Source organism: Neopsephotus bourkii, unplaced genomic scaffold, assembly GCF_033783945.1.
Source record: "Neopsephotus bourkii isolate Nb327-2 ecotype Australia unplaced genomic scaffold, CSIRO-AGI_Nbou_v1 NB_887, whole genome shotgun sequence".
NCBI classification, from domain to species: Eukaryota; Metazoa; Chordata; class Aves; order Psittaciformes; family Psittacidae; genus Neopsephotus; species Neopsephotus bourkii.
In genome coordinates, this window is record NW_026901381.1 from 2,164,862 (window position 1) to 2,184,714 (window position 19,853).

The following is a 19,853-nucleotide window of genomic DNA, read 5'->3' on the forward strand; positions in this document are numbered from 1 at the left end:
ACACAAACAACATACACCCAAAAACCTCAGATGAGGAAAATGAATGATCAGCAGGGATACAAGCCACAAGGGAGGCAAGGAAGAGTTTGCTCCAGTCTCCTGCAGGAGACACCAAGCAGAAATGGAAGGCTGCTCCCTGTACAGCTACACCATGGTAAGGTTGGGAAGCACCGGGCATGAGTTCCCCCTCAAAGCTGCTGCCTCTTCAGCAAGCTCCATTACTGGTAGGTTTTCCCTGGACTTCCCTCAGCAGCTGACACTGGCTCTAAGTGAATCTCTGGGGACACTTCCTCTTGCAGTGCTGCTTCCTCCAAGCCCGATGAGGGTTTTGCTGTTGGCTCAGAGCAACAGTTAAAACTCAACAGCAAGCCCAAAAGCATCCCTTCCCCTGTCCTCCCAGGGTCCATTAATGCCTTGAGGAACACTTCTGCAGCATGGGACTAGAAGACAAGCACACAGTAAAGAACCACATAGAATCACAGAATGGGTTGAGTTGAAAGGGACCTTAAATATCATTCTCTGACTTATAAACGATGATGATTCTACAAGCTCATTACAGATTTACTAGAAAACCAGAACAACTCATGAAAATTCATCTTGGTTTGCTTTTTCCATATGTTTTATTTCTGGACGTGCTAGAAGGGACACCTTCCGTTAGACCAAGTTGCTCAAAGTCCATTCAACCTGGCCTTGACATCATTAAAAGCCAGGATCAACACCTTGCACCAAGCACAGAGAAGAGCAAGCCAGCCCCCCCCAGGGCTGTATGCAGGTACTGGCACTGCACATGCTGAACCCAGGCTCTGGGCACTGTCCCATGGCATTACCCACCCATCACACCAAGCTGGACACATCCACCAGTGAGCCACATGCTGTGAAACACTACAGCCCAGTCCATTTCTAATTCCACTTCATAGGATTTAGGAGCAGCACTAAATTGGACAACACGGCTCCAGAGCACCCTGGGACTCTGATGATGGCATCTCCCTACATGAGGACACTGTGAGCTTTCCTAGAGCCCATGACGAAGCAAATATCATGGCCCTCATGCCACCAACACACCTGACCTGCTTGACTCCTACTGTGCACACAGGAGCAGCTGGGTACAACAGCACTTGTTTATCCTGGTCAATAGGTCCATTTGCAGATAGATTCCATGAAGAGATCCTAGCATGAACAAATCTACTATCCTTAGAGACTCTGTGTACAACCAAGAGAACAAGAAAGGTCCCATCTGCCTTCAAGCAAACCCCATGCAATGAGCTCCTGAACTCTCTAACCTTCTCTTTTCACACAGACTTCACTGGGGCATAAAGACCACAGGAATGTATTCATTCTTCATTTCAAAGTGGATTAAAGCTATAAGTTACAAGCTAAAAATGAAAAACCCACACACAAAACACACCACAGCACATCCTGCTTAGTGCTCAGATTTCCAATATAGAAGAGATCACCCCATTGCTGCACACCGTGGTACCGGGTGAGGCACAGCTCCGACTCAGCCAAGCACTGCCTGGGATGAGCATCCAGGTAAACTGCTCCTGCAAAGCCAGGGCTGCCAGAGCAAAGGGAAGAGGCTCTGTAGACACAGCAGGCTCAGCAAAGTGGGTGTACAACACAGGAAACACTAGCCTGTGGTTACCTGGCTAAATACCAAGCAATTTGGACTTGAAAACCCTCCCTGCTATCTTGTTCCCCTAATCAGCTTTTATTACAAAGGAAAAGCCAATCTCAGCTTTCACGAGGGGACGGAGGTGACAAAGAAGAGGAATAAGTGACACAGAGGTGGTTGCTTACCAGGCATCACTTCTGACCTGCTGACAAGATCCGCTATACAGCAGCATTTAATCCCATACAGGAGCACAGAGGGACACCCCAGTTTGGTCTGGGGGCATGTTTCTTGCTTAGACAAGGTCCTCACCTCACCACACATTGCCTGCCCTTCTCATTTAAAAGCAGAGAGTCACATTTAGCAACGGGGGGGAGCTCAGTAAAGCACATGGGCTTTTGTGAATGAAGAACAATAGGAAGCGATGACAAGCACTGGAGCCACCAGCACACAGACTGCTTTTCCCACTGTGCCAATAGACTTGGATCAATTCATCTACTGTCACAAACAAACTAAATACAATACTGGAATGAGCTAAAGCAAAACTCAGCGCAATGGCATCCTGCCTGCATCCACTACTGCGGGAGATACATTTGCCTGGGGAAAATGTACGCTGCATAACATTGACACATGCCAGACCTGTACAGCCAGAGTGCCATTTACAGCTTCCACTAGGTGCTAAACACTGGGACTTCCATAGCTGAGACTTGTGAGCATGAAAGTAAGGGAAGCTCTTAGAGGAAGATAGGACCTCTAACACAAGATAGGACCAAGAGGAAAAACCTTTGATGTCCCAGTCTCCTTGAGAAGCTGCCACCCAGCTGCCCTTGGACAGGGCTGGCTCATCTTCTATCCAGGAGGCGCAGATCAATGCACAGGAATAGCTCTGATCAGTTGCTAAGAGGAAGGTAAGGGGGGGATGGCTGCTCAACAGCTGCACACACATCACTTGCAGCTGCTGTCAAACCTCTGAAAGACCCACAAGGGACCACACTAATCAATTTTTACTTCTAATTAAACTGATGCCTGCAGCCTGCTTGAGGAAACATGGGCAGGAGGGGCTGCCCTAAACGAAGAGGCAGCAGGACAGGGATTTACACCAAATAATTGGTCATTTGAGTAGAACAACAAATATGAGAGTCAATCTGTCAGTTATCACCCCAACTCAGGACACCCAATCTTCTCATTCATTTCTTCCTGCCCTCAGCCACCTTCACAGGCTTTGTGCTCTGACAGTGAGGTCTCTGAGGACTCAATAAGTGAGGTTAGGATATAATGGAGTGACTGGTACATCCGTATCGCTGATCACAGTGATCCACTGAAGAACAACTCAACCTTCACTTTATTGAACCTCCAGTTCCATTCCGTCCTGCCTCAAAGTCAGAGAAGATGCTTCCTGTGCAGGGACAGTCACCTTCTCTGGATGTCTTCACCTGCCTTGTTAGAACACCCCTAAGTCTTAAGAGAGGGTCTGGGCCCATTTATTACACCCATTGCTACTACCAGAGCTGGAGTCTGTAGTGTGGGTGTCTCCACCTCAAGGAGTGACCACTTCACAGCCAAAGGGAGAAGGAGACAGGCATCACATGGCTGGACCAGGTATCTGGATTGGGGCAAAAGGAGATAAATCACTGATTTACCTTCTGCAGTGATGAAGGGGGGCAGACAAGCAAAGCTGAGCAAACAAAGCCCATCCTACAGCATCTTCATTTGGTGCTTGCCAACAGGGAGAGCCTCCAACCATCTGCTTAAAATGAAGTGTTGGGGAAAGAGGTAAAAAAAGGAGCTTGAGAAGTAAATGTTGCTGATAGTGAATGACAACTGCCAGTGCTGTAGCTACATGTGTCTGGTAAGCTGAAGTTTTCTGGGGTGCGTGATGCCTCAAAGCCTTGCACAAGGAAGCCAAAGATGGGAAGTGTTGCCAGAGGACTGGGGCCCAGCAGACAAGCTCAGGCTGTCCGATGCTGTCAGGTACAAGGACAACGACAAAGGTACATGAGAGCAAGGCCAAGGCAGTCCTGAGCAATGAAGAAACGCCACAGCTGAGTAGCACCATGCAAGGGGGTCAACAATCCTCATACATTCCCATCTCCTTGTCTCCAACCTGAACTATAACGGTATTTCTCAACTCTGGCTTCAGAATTTCACAGCTCTCATCTAGGCAAGGAAGCAGTGATTAATGGTCCATTTTGGAGGACAGAATAAGCAAATCACCACTTTCACAAAGCTAAACTTCATCAAGCTCTAGCAAAGATTTCCCGAAGATACTCTACCATCTTTCCATCCCAAACCAGCAGCTTGTATCTAGACTCTTGTGTACCTTCCTGCATTCCTCACAGATTTTGTCTCTTCTATTGCCTCATCTCTTCAGCTCAAAGCCTTCATGCTCTTGAGAAAGCTAGATGGCCTCTTCTTTCTGGTCTTTGTGTCCCATCAGGGTTTTGGGACACTGGTGAAGACAAAATAAGGGCTTAGCAGACAAGAAGGTATAACAATGAGCAAACTCCCCTGAAGAAGCCCATAACAACCCTGAGAATAATGCGAGTGAGTCACATTAGACACTTCAGCATCCCCAGCATCAACAGCAGAAGGCAGGTAAGCTCTCAGGTCTGTTATGGGCTGCATAACTGCACAGTGAGATAATCTGGTTTACAGGTTGCAGTGGCCATGGACAGGCAAAGACCTGACCCATGCACTGGGGGCTGTTTTGTAACAATGGCTTCTCCAATGCTCACCACAGAGAGATGACAAACACTACTGCAATGGGCTAGATAAGGAGATTCTGTGGATAGGGAGGATTGAAATAAGTTAGACCAAGGTGGCATCCTGGATCCCAAAATCCATTTGAGACTCCAAGTCAAGAGAGACATTGCACTGCTTGGTCTCCCAAGCCAATTCAAAACAGCCTCAAACTGTCATTCCCTCTCTCTACACCCACATCTTACTACCAGACATAAGCAGTTTGCTGCAGATAAACTCTCACAGTGGGGAAAGACTACTTCAAGGTTTCTTAGTGCTCAAACCTTGTTCCATTCCTCCCCAAAACCATTGCTGAGAACTAAACAAGCTGTTAGCTGCTTGCAAGGGTTTATTTTGAGCTTTGCAGTTTATTTCAGTGCTCAGGTGCAAGCTCCTCTGTTTGCAATGCAGTGATTTATGCTGCTGGAAGCTGTATCCACTGCAGAGGCAGCGCTTGGGAGCAGTTTGGAAGTGCTTTGCTATTCTCTTTCTTCTTGTTTAAGGAGGGATTTCTGGTGCTTTGCTTGATACAGCCTACACATATAAAGTAAAATGACTATTTCAAAAGGCTCCCTGCTGTAGGTGTTCAGGGGGGAGTTGGGACCCACAGAACAAATGCAGCTACCTGACCTGACATCCCTTCACTGGGCTCTGCTTCAAGTTCCTCTTTGCTGAAGAGCAATGCACTTGCAAGAGCTGTCAGCTCTCAGCAGCAATCTTTCTCCTCCAGATGCCATGGGATTTCCATCACAACTCGCTGACAATGGCATTTTGCCTCATGCAACATTTGGTCCTCGGCAAGAGGATCAGCACCATCTCTTCTGCTCATCTCCTTCCCCGCAGCCTCCTCCCCTTCTCCAGCACTGGTGTTTATCCCTTTCACATAAAGGTTTGCAGCACTCAGGCAAGCACCATCATTCCTACCAGCATCCCACTGTGAGGTTTCCAGTAACAACTCCTGCAGGCTGGGAAAACCCAGGACATCCCATAGCCCAACACGCAGCTGCAGTTTGAGCAGCAGTTGCATGCAGACAAATACATAAGAGCAAAAGCATTTTGGTGTGTGCAATGTGTTAAAACAGAGATAGGTTTATGCTTGCTATATTCCTTGGGATAAAGACGGAGATGACATCCCACACACAGGTATTGCAGTGACCACACCAGCACTGCACCATTGCAATAAAGCTGGCAGAAGACCTATGCTACTTCCAGAAGAGCTTTAATGTGAACAGTTCATACCCCACTATCAGTTATGGAGAGACAGAAAAGCAGCAGCCTGGGAAGAAGGGACAGACCTGCTCAGCTCTGCATCTCATTTGCAAGATTGCAGCCTGAATAACACATATCTAGAACAGAGAAAACTAGAAGTACATTGTTCCATGTCACAGAGCTTCGTATTCCATGGGATGTACAAAAGGAGAAACTCAATGTCCATAGGATGCTGGGCAAGCCCTCATCTTGCCCTCCCAGGATCACCATTTCCCCTGCCCTGTTTCAGCTCCACACACAGCCACAAGGTCTCAAAGCTAATTTGAGAGCCTGTAACATTCAGGCAGGTGAAATTAGAGAGAAAAGGGGGGTTTCTAACATTGGGAATAGCTGATGAAGCAGACAGGCTCTCCTAGCTGGAGCTGCTTCTTGCAGAAGCTGGAATACTGCTGCATAATGGGTGTTAGGGGTGAAATGAGGGAGAAATTGGAGAGGCATTTGCAGAAATACCCAGGAAGCTTTAAACACTGAGAAGGTCAAGCTTGTATAACTGGACACACATCCCTCAGAGCAGCTTTGTACAGAACTGGGGAGGAGAAATAGATGCTCACTGCCAATCATGATGAACATGACAGAATCATAGAATAGTTAGGGTTGGAAAGGACCTTAAGATCATCCAGTTCCAACCCCCCTGCCATGGGCAGGGACACCTCACACTAAACCATCTCACCCAAGGCTCTGTCCAACCTGGCCTTGAACACTGCCAGGGATGGAGCATTCACAACCTCCCTGGGCAACCCATTCCAGTGCCTTGCCGCCCTAACAGGAAAGAATTTCCTCCTTATATCCAATCTAAACTTCCCCTGTTTAAGTTTGAACCCGTTACCCCTTGTCCTGTCACCACAGTCCCTAATGAAGAGTCCCTCCCCAGCATCCTTATAGGCCCCGTATGATGGCAGAGCACCCTCTGCTCTCCTGCTCCTCTTGCCCACAGGGATGGCAATGCAACAGAGAGCAAGGTACACTGCACTGCTTTTACTATTCCACTGCTCTTCACCTAATCACAGTGCAGCCAATAAGTTAGCCCCTGGTGACAGTAAGATTACCCATACATCAGGCACCGCAGACATGGAGACAATCTTTCATTCAAGTGAATGAAAACCATTTCTCCTAATGCTGGTGTCTGCAGGCAAGATTTTAACACAAGCATCCACACATAGGGAGGGAAGAAGCCACAAAACACCATACATCCCCACAAACACACACCACTCTTTCCTACTTCCAACCACGGAACATTTAGAAGGTTCAGAAAACCCATCCTCATGGAGTTGAGTTACTGTTAGGTAAGCATTTCTTCAATGCATCTGGTTTTGTACCAACCGCATGCAGCAGTGAGTGCATCCTCCTGGGAAGAACCTTCTTCATCTCTTAGGAAAAAGCCACACACAAAAGAATCTTTGCTTTCTTTTGGTAATTTAGAAAGATACTGAAAACCAAGTTCCTCACACAGAAATGTATTTAAGGACACCGTTTCACATCATCACGCACCAGAACCATACACAGTAGCAAGATTCAGGATTAAGTATTTTCCTGACGAGGCAAGTTGGTTTAAGTGACCCATTCGCCCTCTTCCCCCATCATCCCAGATAGGGCTATGGAAACAGTAAAGCCTTGTATGACAGTTCCACTTGGAAAACAGCAGCAAGAGAAACAACAGCCAAGCCAAGAGGAAAAACGCCAAGTTGCTTGCCCAAACTGTTCAACTTCCAGGTTCTGGTAACTCCTTGGTTCCTGTGGGACTGGAAACATTGGAAAGACTCCCAGGACACTCAGAAGGGATGACACAGGAGGGAAGATAAGTCTAAACTAAAAACTTTAAAAGAGAAATACAGTTTCAAGACAAATCACTGGAGAAATACGACCTCAAGAACCCTCTTCACTCGATGGGGTGCATTGCCAAGCAGAACAGAAGCACTTTCTCCCTTCACCTTCCTTTCTTCTAAGTGAACACCAGGGAGAAGACAGCAAGCCCTAATTCATACAAAGACCTTCAATCTGTTTGTCCGACAACAGATCACTATGCAAGGAAGCCCAAGTACAGTTTTCCCTTACAGCTTCATCCAGTCCGTCTTCCCATAGCTCCTCTTCCCTAATGGTTCAAAACAGGTTGAAGAAATTACCATTAGAACAAGCTCACGCTGAGGGAGAACATTCCTGGTTATTTATAATCCCAGTTTTGCTCCTAGTCATTGGCCAGTATTGAATATACCCGTTATCTGAGCACCTCCACAGCAGAGCTTCATAAAAACACTGAAAGATAACAATCGTAAAGGTCCAAAAACATGAATTACAGACCCATAACGGGAGGATTAAGCCTCCAATTCACCTGCACAAGAAAAGGAGCTATAAATTAGAAGAAATACAAGCTCTAGAAGAAAGCCTCTGTGTTGGATTGCACTTTATACACCCTGAATAAATTTCCATTTTAGACAGTGGCAGACCCGTTTACTTACTTCCCAGGAAAACAGATGCCACAGCATTGCTGTACCTAGGGCCTGTTACATTATCCCTCTGCATACCTTGCTGGATGACAAGAAAAACGCAATGAAAACCAACTCCCAAGGCCAGGATATAAACTAGGATTCACCCCACAGGCTTTTTGCTAAGAGCACAGGTAGCCACTTAGCAGGATATGGTGGCAAACAAACACAGGGATCCAGATTCCTTGGGATCATTCAGCTGAACCCTATTTAAAATCCCCTTCTCCCTCTCCACCTGAACTTCAAAAGCCAAAGGCTACAAAGCTCCATGGCTCATGGAGCAGTCAGTTGCCTTGAAACTTCATCTTGAAGCAACTCAACAGTTCCAACTGCCAGGGTATGGAGAGAAAAAGTCATTATTTCATAGTGATCAGAGGTGTCTGAGGTGCTTCAGAGAGCACAGAGACAGGAACAATCCCTGGAGACCTTACAATCCAATTAATTTAATTAACCATGTTATTTCCCTAGTTCCTGGTAGCTCCTTAAATCAATGAACTAAGACTTAATAGCAAAGTACATAACCAGGAGTTTCATTGATCAGATGTGCACACGCCACCAACTCAACTCCCCAGAGTCACAGCTTGGCATAAAACCTGTAAGAGACATTTCAGGAGCAGATTCCCACTTTATTATCCCAAAGCCCCATGTGGGTGCCAAAGACAGGAAAGAAGTGATCAAGAGGCAGGAGCTGAAATCTTAACAGCAAGGGAGCAAATAAGCATGGGCTCCACATTAATTTATGTTACAAGAAGCAAAAAATAATAATCATTATGGTTTTATCCAGTTTTAAAGCCAGAGTTTTAGGTTTGTTCCTCACTTCCCACAGGGAAGGATCCCAGGATACTTCACACATCAGTAAGGGAGCAGACCTGCAGTCATTCATTTCTCCACACCTCTTGCAGCTACCCTAAAAGCCCAGAGCAAGCAAGCAGCTCCTCAGCCCTGGCAGGGAGGAGCAGCGAGGGCAGGTACAAGGTCTGCCAAGAATGAAAGCTGCAGGGCATTTGCCTGCAAGGTAATTCAGATGCATGGCCATAAGCTCTGCACTGAGTTTGCACGGCCTCAGAGCCTTCCTTGAGCTGCCCTCTTTGTTTTACTTGATTCAGCTGCAGCAGCAACTTCTCCAACTGACCAGTTCCAGTGGTGGGACCAGTGAGGCGCTGGCACAGGGTGCCCAGAGAAGCTGTGGCTGCCCCATCCCTGGCAGTGCTCAAGGCCAGGTTGGACACAGGGGCTTGGAGCAAGCTGCTCCAGTGGAAGGGGTCCCTGCCCTGGAGCTGGAGGAGCTTTGAGGTCCCTTCCAACCCAAACCATTCCATGATTTTATGATCTCTGTATAGTACAATCATAATTTAAATGTGAATTTGTAATGAGCAGTTGCTCTACAAAGAGTGAGATACTTATGATGCTGGGGATGGACTCTTCATTAGGGACTGTAGTGACAGGAAAAGGGGTAACGGGTTCAAACTGAAACAGGGGAAGTTTAGATTGGCTAACTAACTACTAACCAACCCTAACTATTCTAGGATTCTATGACCAACACAATGCCAACAGTGCAGAGAAACACTGCCCTTGAGAAGCAGAGGTACAGGATGTGGCGGAGAGGAACAGCAGCACAGGATAGCAAACAACGAAACGCAGATCTGACACTGAAGACCCCACAGGTCCAAACTTACCCATGATCAGTTACAGAAATCCACACACAGAGCTGGACTAAACCAGTAACATGCCCATATAACAATTGTAACTGTGTTACTGTAGCTGGGCTAATAAAGATCAGACTCTTAGAGTTTCCATTACACTCACAAGAAGTTGTTGGCTTTTTATATATAGCATGTACTGCTTCTTCACCCGTGAACAAGACACACAGCGAGTGCAACAGCAGTGACACACAATATAGAGCAACAGCTATGGAAAGCCTCTACAGTCAGTTCATCCCAGCGTTGAACTCACGTTAAAAACATGCACATATTCATATACAGAGGGAATTCCTCCGCTGTTCTGAAACACCACAGAGGCAGCCCCATCTGCCCCGCTAATGCAAGGGCTGCTTTGTCAGTAGTGATTTTCCTTTACACCCCACTTAAAGAATCTCCCACAAGGAGTGTTGACAACATGCCCATTACACCAAGACCTGAGCCCAAGGGATCTCCCTACAGCATAATTCAACACTGCTCTCTCTGCATTTCCCTAAGGAAATCCCAGCTGCAGAGGGAGTGGACAGTAAAACAAGCCCCCTTGCTCCACACTCCTCCTGCTCCCACCCCTTGCTCCACACTCCTCCTGCTCCCATCCCTTGCTCCAATCTCTGTGCTGAAACCAAGCACCAAGTTTGCAGCTTACAATCAAACACCATGGCGTGATTCGGTAGGAGAGAAAAGCAGCACAGAGGAATGGCACCCTGAGGACTTTAAGCTCACTAGATAAGGCAATGAAGGGTGGTTGGGAATCTGTGTCTCATTGCCCTGCTGGGAAACCCTGGAGAGGAGCAGCTGCTTCAAGCAAGTCAGAGAAGCAGATGGGTGACAGAGGATGGTGCACCCTGGCCAAAAGCCACGTTCCTTCTTAATTATTCAGAGGCAGAAATTGGATTGCATTCATTGCAGCACTGCCTGTCACTGAATTACCCCCCAGGCAGCACAGGACCCTTGGCAAGGGGCAGCCCCAGAGGGCAGGGGTAGTGCTGGCTGCACGGGGTTCATCATGAAGCAAGCCTGGCTCTATGAGCTGGAGGCACAACCCATCCCTGGGCAAGGACACATCACAGCCAGCGAGCCCTAAAGACACTGAGCATCACAGCCTGGTTTACAAGCCTTTTGCTTTGTGATCCCCAGTATGCTTACTAACAAGCCCCCGGGTAAGCACAATGAAGGAATCGTGTTAAAGTAGGACAGGATATGCCAAAAAAGCCAATTACAATGGCTATTCCAAGAGAGCCCAACCCAAAAGCTATCCCTATATATGGCCAAACACCCCTGGCAGGCTGTGCGTGGGGGACAAGTAGGATAAATACAATTAGAGCAGCAAGACAGACAGCTCAGCTTTGTGTTCTGTTGGAGATGCAGCCTCCAGAGGCTGAGGAAGCAGCATGTCTGACTAGGGCAAACTGTGAGGTTCCTCAAAGGCAGGTTGCCTGGCTGAGCAGCCAGACCCTTGTTGACAGGAATGCTGCTAACAGCACCTCATTTGTTAAAGGATTATCACTTGATGTAAGGGATGGAAACTAGATTAGATAGCTGGTAAACTCGCAACACATCATTACTGTAGAAGGACATTTTTACACACTTAAACAAGATTTTTGCTCTTCCAGCTGTGTGCTGCAATGGATGCACAATCCTGTGCCAAAAGGGCATTTTCTACTACATTTTGGTCACTTCTCCAAGTATTTGGCACAATTCTGAGCGTGAAGGTGTTAAGCAGATAAAGAAAGCCACAATGTTACGCTCAATAACTGCACTTTCAGATCCATTTTGATCTGAACATCAAAACCTTTTAAAGCTCATTCGTTATCCATGCTCTGCAGATGCAAGGATCGGGAGACACAGAGGTTTGCAGACTGATGTTCTGAGCTCAGAACTCCTCAGTCCCATTCATTTCAACCCAGAGAATTCCCCACCACTGAGAAACTAAACCATGATTTATCCTGCTCAAAGCCCTGCACTCGGTCGGGAACAGAGCTTGGCACAGGACCACAAGGCCTGTGGCTTAATCCCCAGTACTCGCTAATTAAGTGTCAACCACACTGGAAATGCTGTCATTACCCCTGGACTACAACCTGACCTATTGGTGAACACAGCAGCTATTTGATGCTATGAGGTACTACTACATAAGATGCTCGGATGGGATGTAAAGGACAAAGCCAATGAACCTTGCTGGAATAGCAAAATAAGACCAGTAAATGGGAGCACGCTCACTGATGGAGCATCAGTATCTCATCTGAACACGTGCCATGGGATATGCAGCATTCCTGAACTTGGCTTTTGTTTGAAACCACCTAGAGGTACTGCTTCAGCCTCCAGCCCCATGCAAGCACCCTACCTACCTGCAGCTACCTCCCATCCCACTGAGAAGGAACCTCCACAACTCAGGGCTTCTGTGTTAAAGACCAATTTAAGCCAGATCTCCAAAAGCTGTTTGCAAATGTTATTTATAAAAAGGCAAGAACACCAAGTTGTTTCTTTAATCCTCATTCGCTCTCCAGCAATCGTATTGATCTCTGCAGTGCAGAGTTAAAGCAACTCCTGTCTTTCATCTCCTGCAATGCTGCACTTTTCCTGGGACTGAGCATTAGCTTTAAGCTTTGTTCCTCCACTCCCCATTCCCTCTTATTAGCCTAGAAAAACTTCCTTATTTAAGGAAATAAAACAACATCATGCAATTTAAGGAGCCTCAGCCATTGACAGGAATAAGGAGGCAAATGAGAGCTTTGACAGTTGCAGTGACAGTGACCATGACCACATCACCTCTAGGTATTGAGGTACAGAAGAGGCAAGGAGCAGTTCATTATGTCCAGATCCTACACAGAACGTGTGCAGGTCAACCACATACCAGCTGTGGGCAGCAGTCCTTCACTAAGCAGGCACCAGAGCTGCTCTTCTCCTGGGACCCGAAGGGATGCATCCCACAGATCTACCTGGCTTCCCATCACAGAGGTTCGTTTGTTTTATGGACATGACAGCACATAAAACAAGGAGATTGACTGCTCCCCAATCCAAGATTAAAGTCAGCAAAAGAACATTTAATCTAGAAACAAAGCAGTCATTCCAAACTGTGGGCTCTGTTCAGGATTAATACATAGCCCTAAGACAAGCTGCTATGAATATTTACTAACTCATCTCCCAGCTGTTTGCTAAATTCATCCCATTGACAGCCCCAGGGAATTTCCCAACTTCCAGTAGTCAAAAGCAATGGATCTGGGCTAGATGGTTTTAATGAAGGAGCCCCCACTCCTGGAATCATCATCATTTCCTGGAGCACACACAGAAGAGACTGAACCCAGGAAAGCACACGGGTACCAAGTAAGAAAAGAGCAAGTTGGCATCATGATTTCTGCAAACCTGTCACACCCCCTGACCATTTGCCTTAGCCCTTCTTTCTTCCTCATTTCTTTCCATCTCATGTGTTGCTAAATCTTCAAGACTTCTGCTGGAAAGGGATGCAAATGAAGACAAGCCCTCTGCCCCCACAACATCAAGTCTACACGCTGCTCCTGAGCAACTGCTATCATTGAACTGGGACCAAAGACAAGACAGGGGCCCTCTGTGCCGGACAATGTAGGTTAACCTGAACTTTGCCCCAAGAACAGAGATGGAAAGGTTTCACTGTTGTTAGTATTACTTTTAAATGGAATGAGATGAAAAATAGAGGCCAATCTCAGCTCCATCCCCCAGGACTCAAGTGAGATCTCTCAAGCTTGATGTAACGCTTGACTCTAGTAGCAGTTCGCCTCTTGGGTTGCACGAGGCAATACTGGAATGTGAGCCAGGACCTTTATTTCTCTGCACAGATGAATGAAGTGTCACCAAGCTGACGAACAGCATCACATGTGCAAGGAAAGGTGACAACATCTATAAGCCAAATAAATGCTCAGAATAGCCTCTGACTGCAGCAACAAAGCAGCAGCCAAGGTTAATGTAACTGCTATAACGGAAGCTCGGTAATGCCTTGTTCACAGCGAGAAATAAAGTTGTTCAGCAAAAAAGTGTGTTACTTCATAGAAAACTCAGGGAATGTAGAATTGAATTTATTCTGCAGCCTCAGCAAGAGGTTTCTACTCATCAAGACAGCAGTTTAGCTGGCAGGGTCACCAACACCTCTGCTTAGAACCACAGGTGAGATACAGATCTAACCACCTTGTAATGCAGAGCATTTCCTTGACCTCAAACAGCACATGCAGATGGGCTTTAATGCAAAATATTTGAAGCTGCCATAGGAAAATATGCTCGATTGAAGTGATTTCCCAGCGGAAAGCAGCTCTCCCAGTGCTATCAGTGGAATCAGCAAGTTTTGCTGGAGCCAGAAATCAGTTCTGGCTCCAAACTGAAAGCCAGTACTTACTAGATGCCAAGTTCATCTGACATTAATGAGGGGAAGTCACTAACAGGAAAATCACCCCAATTGTAAAGCATATTTGATTGAGTTATCTGAATTCATTCATCTTCCAAAGACAAAAAGAGGGGGGGAGAAACTGGAGAACTGGAAATGGCAATTTTAACCACAACCTCATCCAGAGTACATGCCCTGGTGGAGAGCCCCACTTTGGCTATCCCCCCATGAAGGGTCCGGCTGTGGGTACAACTGAGCAGCTCCCCTGCACTTGTGTCTGCTTAGAAGAGACAAACAGCAATTCATCCACCTCTTAACTTGACACACACCTCAGCTTACCCTGAGCAACCTTCATATCTCAGTGCAAGCCAGAGAACCAACAGGCCTTTGGGTCAGCAGCTGCCATCGCAGCTCAACACTGGAACTCTTTCAAAGAACACATCCATTGCCTGGGAATTACCCATGTGCTTTTCCACTATGCTTGGCATGAGCCCATAGCAACACCACCAGGTCTGGAGAACAACGAGCATGGCCTGAATCCAGCCAGATCTGGCAACTCTTACTCTGGAATTCTCCTGGCTACCACAGTTCATGGCTTCCATCATCAAGGTCTTTTGCTTCCTGAAAGGTTCCCACCACACCTCCCAGCCTTGGCACCTCCAAAGGGAAAACATGCCAAAGCACCACAGCTGATGCATCTGCTCCACACTGAGCAGCATCACTCAATGCTGCTAATAAAAACTCCTTTGCAAAAAGCCCTTAAACGAGAGAAAGCAGAACTCCATGCTGTGCATACAGCCAAATTCTGTGAGCACAGGATCACATTCAGGTTGTACCATCCGGCAGACCACTTCAAAAACCAAACCAAGGCTCAAACTCTGTCTTTAATCAAATTCCAGTGAGGCTTTAGAATCATTTCATTGCGGCTCCATCATCCCCAAGTTGTGCAGGACTTCTCAATCAGAGCTAAGGCTCAGGATTGCCAGAGTTCAGCATCAAAAGCAGCAGCCCAAACCCAGCACAGCATGACAGTGTGACAGGCAGCAAGGAGAGGAGCAGGCAAGCAGAGTGCTCAGTGCTGCTATTACTCCCTCACTCAATGGGTACCAAATCCACATCAGCATATTAATGAACGAAAAAGACCCCATCAAAGTCTAGCAGGATTTGCTCTGGCTGTCCCATCAGTTTGATGAGCGAACATTATCCCTTAAGCATTACCACCACAGCCTTCAAGCAATCCTAATTCCCCAGCACACTTCAGTGGAGGGTCAGAACCTCTATCTTTACATTTGGTTTAAAAGCAGTGGCCTGGATAATGAATATTACCAACAAACAGCAGCCCATAAATTCCTCAGAGCCAGGGGTGCAAGTCTTCACCCCAACAAAGCTTGGATGCAGCATAAAGTAAGAGTCGCACAAGCAGGCATATATTAATACACTGCATTCAGCAGACATAACAGCCCTTCAACACAGAGCAGTTCAATTGCACACTACTTAGCTGACAGCTATCCAGTCGAATTTCCTTACTGAAAATTAAGGGCCAGTACAATAGATCATGTCAGTGTAGGTTTGGACAAAAGGACTCTAGGACAACATATTAAAACCGAATAGACTCAACCTGACACTGAAAGATGGTCCTGGGATGACTCAAATACAAAAACCTCCGTTCAGTCCTTTCCGAGGAACTGAATGATTTCTGATGTGGCCATAGCAAACGCAAACACTTCATTTTAAGCAGCAGAATGGTTCAACTGCTCAAGTTACACACACCACATGGGCTGCAAGATCAAAATGTCTATGGGAAATGAACAAAAGATAATCTGCATCCTTTTTAACAGTTACTGTATTTTAGTTATTCCACACATCACAAACATGGAACATCGAAGGATGTTCCATATTTCTGCTAATCACTCAAACCCAGCGCATTCCCATCTTATTGGGATGTTTCTCCTCGATGTGTGTGATTAAGTAAAGAAGAATCCCATTTCCACCCATAATCACAGTTTCCCAGCGATGGAGCAGAACGCCCTGGTTCGCTCTTGTGAGGCCAGAATAAAGAGCTGATGCTGTCACATATTATAGCCCAGCTGTCACAAAACCCCTTAGGACAAACTGCAGCCATATTTTTACTTCCCCATCCTAAAGAATTCCAACAGCTCTGCTAAACCCATGAAAAACCACCCCCTGTAAAGCCCCCCCAGTGTCCCACCCCTGGCAAATGGCACCAGGAGCAAGACAAGGGAGATCTTGCAATGGGTTTCACTTTGCTGCCCTCATCCTGCACCAGGAAGGATTTTCTCATCCCCACACACCACAGGACACCTCTGCCCACAGCTGCACAGCAGCAAAATGCCCCTATAATGCTCCTACAGCTGTTTCCAAGGTAACCAGCACGGAGCCATATACAGGGGAAGGAAGCAAACAGCAGCAATGCAACGCTGCAATACTGTCACTTTTTGGAGCAGGTCTGAGTTTCCCCCTTTGCATCCACCCCATGCTTCATGCAAGGGGTGAGTAACTCAATTCATATTTTATAATCCCATCAGTCTTTCTTCAGGTTTGGGGTTGTTTGGGGCTTTTTTTAATAAAGCATCATATTGGAGTTTTAAGGCGAGAGTCATTTTCTGGTTTGACTGAAGGGAAAACATGTGGGGGAGGAGTGGGAATTATATCAGCTACCTAAATTTACACTCAAACTCTGTATTCCCCCCCAGGAGAAGCAGGAAAACATCTCAGGTTCGGCAAAGGGTGTCTGCCCACTGCTGTGACCCATGTTATACAAGTCATCTGCGTCTGTATTTCCCCTACTCAGTCTGCAGATACAGTTCATCCTTTCTGGGCATCCAGTTTCTACATCCACTCAGCTGCCAAGATCCCCAGAGACTTTCCCACCTGCCCACGTACATCCATGCTCCCAAAGCAGAAATGAGTCTTTGCTTCTTTTGCTATCGAAAGCCTCAGCAGTCACACTTGAGCACAGTTCATGTGTCTCTTACATTTCCCTATGTGACTTACCATTGCTGACCTTTTGAATACCAGCTGTGATTAATAAAGCTCCCAATCCAGCACTGAATGGCTGCAGATTACAAGAGATGCTCATCACATTAATATTCACTAACCAAAATACACCACTCTTCCAATCACAACTGTGTTCCTGCTGAACACCAGCATTTTCCCTTTGGAAACAGAGTGGTCCTCAGAGGAAGTTAAAGTGCTGATGGGCCACAGCACAGCTCAGGGAGAAGCTGCACAGATACCTGAAACGAAGCCTACCACATCTGCATAGCCATGGAGATGCCAACAAGAGAGACACAACTTGTTTTGAACAAGGAGACCCAGGAGTCAGTATTTCTCCATAGACTGGTTGGAGATTTGTCTGCAAAATCAAGATCTGATCAGAACCCTGCAGAGATTTCCTGACAGTGTTATACACAACACAATGTGAAGCATCTAACATCCAGTTAAGCCCTGTACCATACCTGTTAACACTGCAGTGCTACAAAAACCTCAGCAAACACCTCCTCTGTTACCCCTGCAGAGTTCTATGCTGTAATACAACCACCAAACCAGTCGTCTTGGGGAAAGGGGAAAGAAGTTACCTACAAACTCAGCATATTCTTTAGCAGGCATATACCTCCTCCTCTACACAGCACAGCAGCTCAAGCCTGCAAGATTTCTTCCTCCAAATAAACCACCCTGTGATTAATGATAACTTCCAAAGACCAACTACTCTTGAGCCATCCATGGCAATAAATGCTATGTCACCAGCGTAAATGCACTTGACGAGATGCACACCAGTCACAGGCTCACTGCAGTGCTGGGACTGAAGTCAGAGGGAGGGAAGAAAGGCATTACGTAGACCCAAGAGGCAAGAGGCAGTACGTACATATGAAGTCACAGATAAAGCAACCTGGCAAGCACGCCACCCCAGCACAGCTGCACATCAAGTCCTTGCTGCTCCAAGTGTTTTATAATGCCTCCAAAGCCACCCCTGGTCCAGCGGTGCATGTGCATCCCTTTCAGCTGCAGTGTTACAGAGCACTGCACCACGAAAGACCGACAGGTCTTACTCTGTCGGACAGGGGATTTACTCTTGTACAGTACAACAGCTCTGCCTCAGGTGGCTGGAGTGGAAGTCATGGTCCCCGAGGGGTCCAGCATTAGAAATACACAGTGGGAGCAAGGAAACAGCATCAGACTCAGCAGCTTAATGGCTGTCCTGCCACTCAACAGCACTATTTCTCTCCGTGCTCCTTAACCAGCAGGACCAGAAAAACACCCCCGATTTTCGCATTACTCACACCAAATAACGGCACACCGTGCGGGATGTCTATGAGCAGCACATAGTCTAGAGGCAGCCAGGGGAAGGGAGGCATAAGAAACACCTGTGTTAACCGCTTGCACCACAGCAGCTGAGGTTAATCAAGACTCACATTCCTGATTATTTCTGCTCAGCCCAAATCATCTTCACCTGTGCCTTAGGAGAGCACATGAGAACCGCGCTTTGTTTCGGAGACAAACTTTCCCCACCACTCGCATCCCCCCCTTCGCCTATAGAACAGAGCCGGAGCGCAGGGTTCAAGCCTCCCTTAGGCTGTGCCACCTCGTGGCTGCCTTCTCCTGACTTCCCCGAGCTGCGGGTCCGGCGTTTATTTAACATCACACTCCTGAGCATGTAAACAAACCCATTCACAAGCACAAGCGGCACAATGGGGATCGGATTACAGCGAGGCGGCAAATCCTCCGGGAAATTCACAGACCCTTTAGTCCCGAATTGGAGCTGGGGAAAAATGACCAGGTCAAAACAGCAGCAGCCTCCCAAAGTTACAGCCCAGATGCTGGAAGCCCCTCTTGGCAGGACCCCGCAGCCACCCCTCAGGGCTGGTCCCCACCACTTAGGGGGAGGAAATAAATAGGTAAAGGGGAAAAATAAAAGAATGAATAAAAAGGAAAAACAAAGACCAAGCCAACCGGGGGGTGGAAAGACAGATTCGCTGCAGCAAAGTTTACCGGCACGAAGAGCATCCCCTCATTCATCTCCTTCATCCGCGGAGCACCAGGCTAGCGGATTACCCCCTTTCCCCCCACACCAAAAAAAGAAGAAAGGGCAAGGTGGGGGTAAAGAGGATAAACCCAAGCACCCCCAGCGCTGCTCCAACCCTCAGCATCACCATCGGGAGCATCCTCCTCATCCTCCCCCCGGCCCTGCTCACCGTCCTCCTGCATCCGCTGCAGGCACAAGGCGAGGCTCTTCCTCCAGCCCGGCATCGCGGCGGGGGCAGGTACTGGTACTGATGCTGCCGCCCCCCCCGGGACAGCGGCACGGCTCCAGGGGCCCGGGGGGCCCGGCGGGAGCGGCGGTGCCGAGCGCGGCCGGGCTCCCGCCTCTTTATTGCCGGGCGGGGCCGGGAGGGGGGAGCGGCGCTGCCCAACCCCGCCTGCGCACGGCCCGGGGGCAGCGCCCGCCCCGCCGGCCGAGGGGGGGAACCATAGACCTATATGTATATATACATATGTATAATGTACGTTATATATTGTATATTCTCCCCTAAGGGGGTATCTGCTCACCCCCCCCGCGGGTCCCACATCTCCAGCTGCTGATGGGCAAACGCACAGCCGGGAAAGGTGCGGAAACCACTCTATTCCCAGCCTAACATCCCCCTCCCAGATCCAGCCTGGCGCCTCAGCCCAGCGCTGAGCATAGGCGTGCT

The 19,853-nt window shown here is 47.6% G+C and overlaps 1 protein-coding gene across 1 annotated transcript in view; it reads right to left on the minus strand.

Annotated features, from left to right (window-relative positions):
• The window catches only part of GRIP2 (glutamate receptor interacting protein 2), a 243,328-nt gene extending 223,806 nt beyond the window's left edge, over nt 1-19,522 (minus strand). Inside the window, exon 1 of the mRNA XM_061357171.1 lies at nt 19,356-19,522. Coding sequence (XP_061213155.1) covers nt 19,356-19,410 — 55 coding nt within the window. The 5' untranslated portion in view covers nt 19,411-19,522. The remainder of the gene's footprint in view (nt 1-19,355) is intronic.
• Between the last annotated feature and the right edge of the window lie 331 nt (nt 19,523-19,853).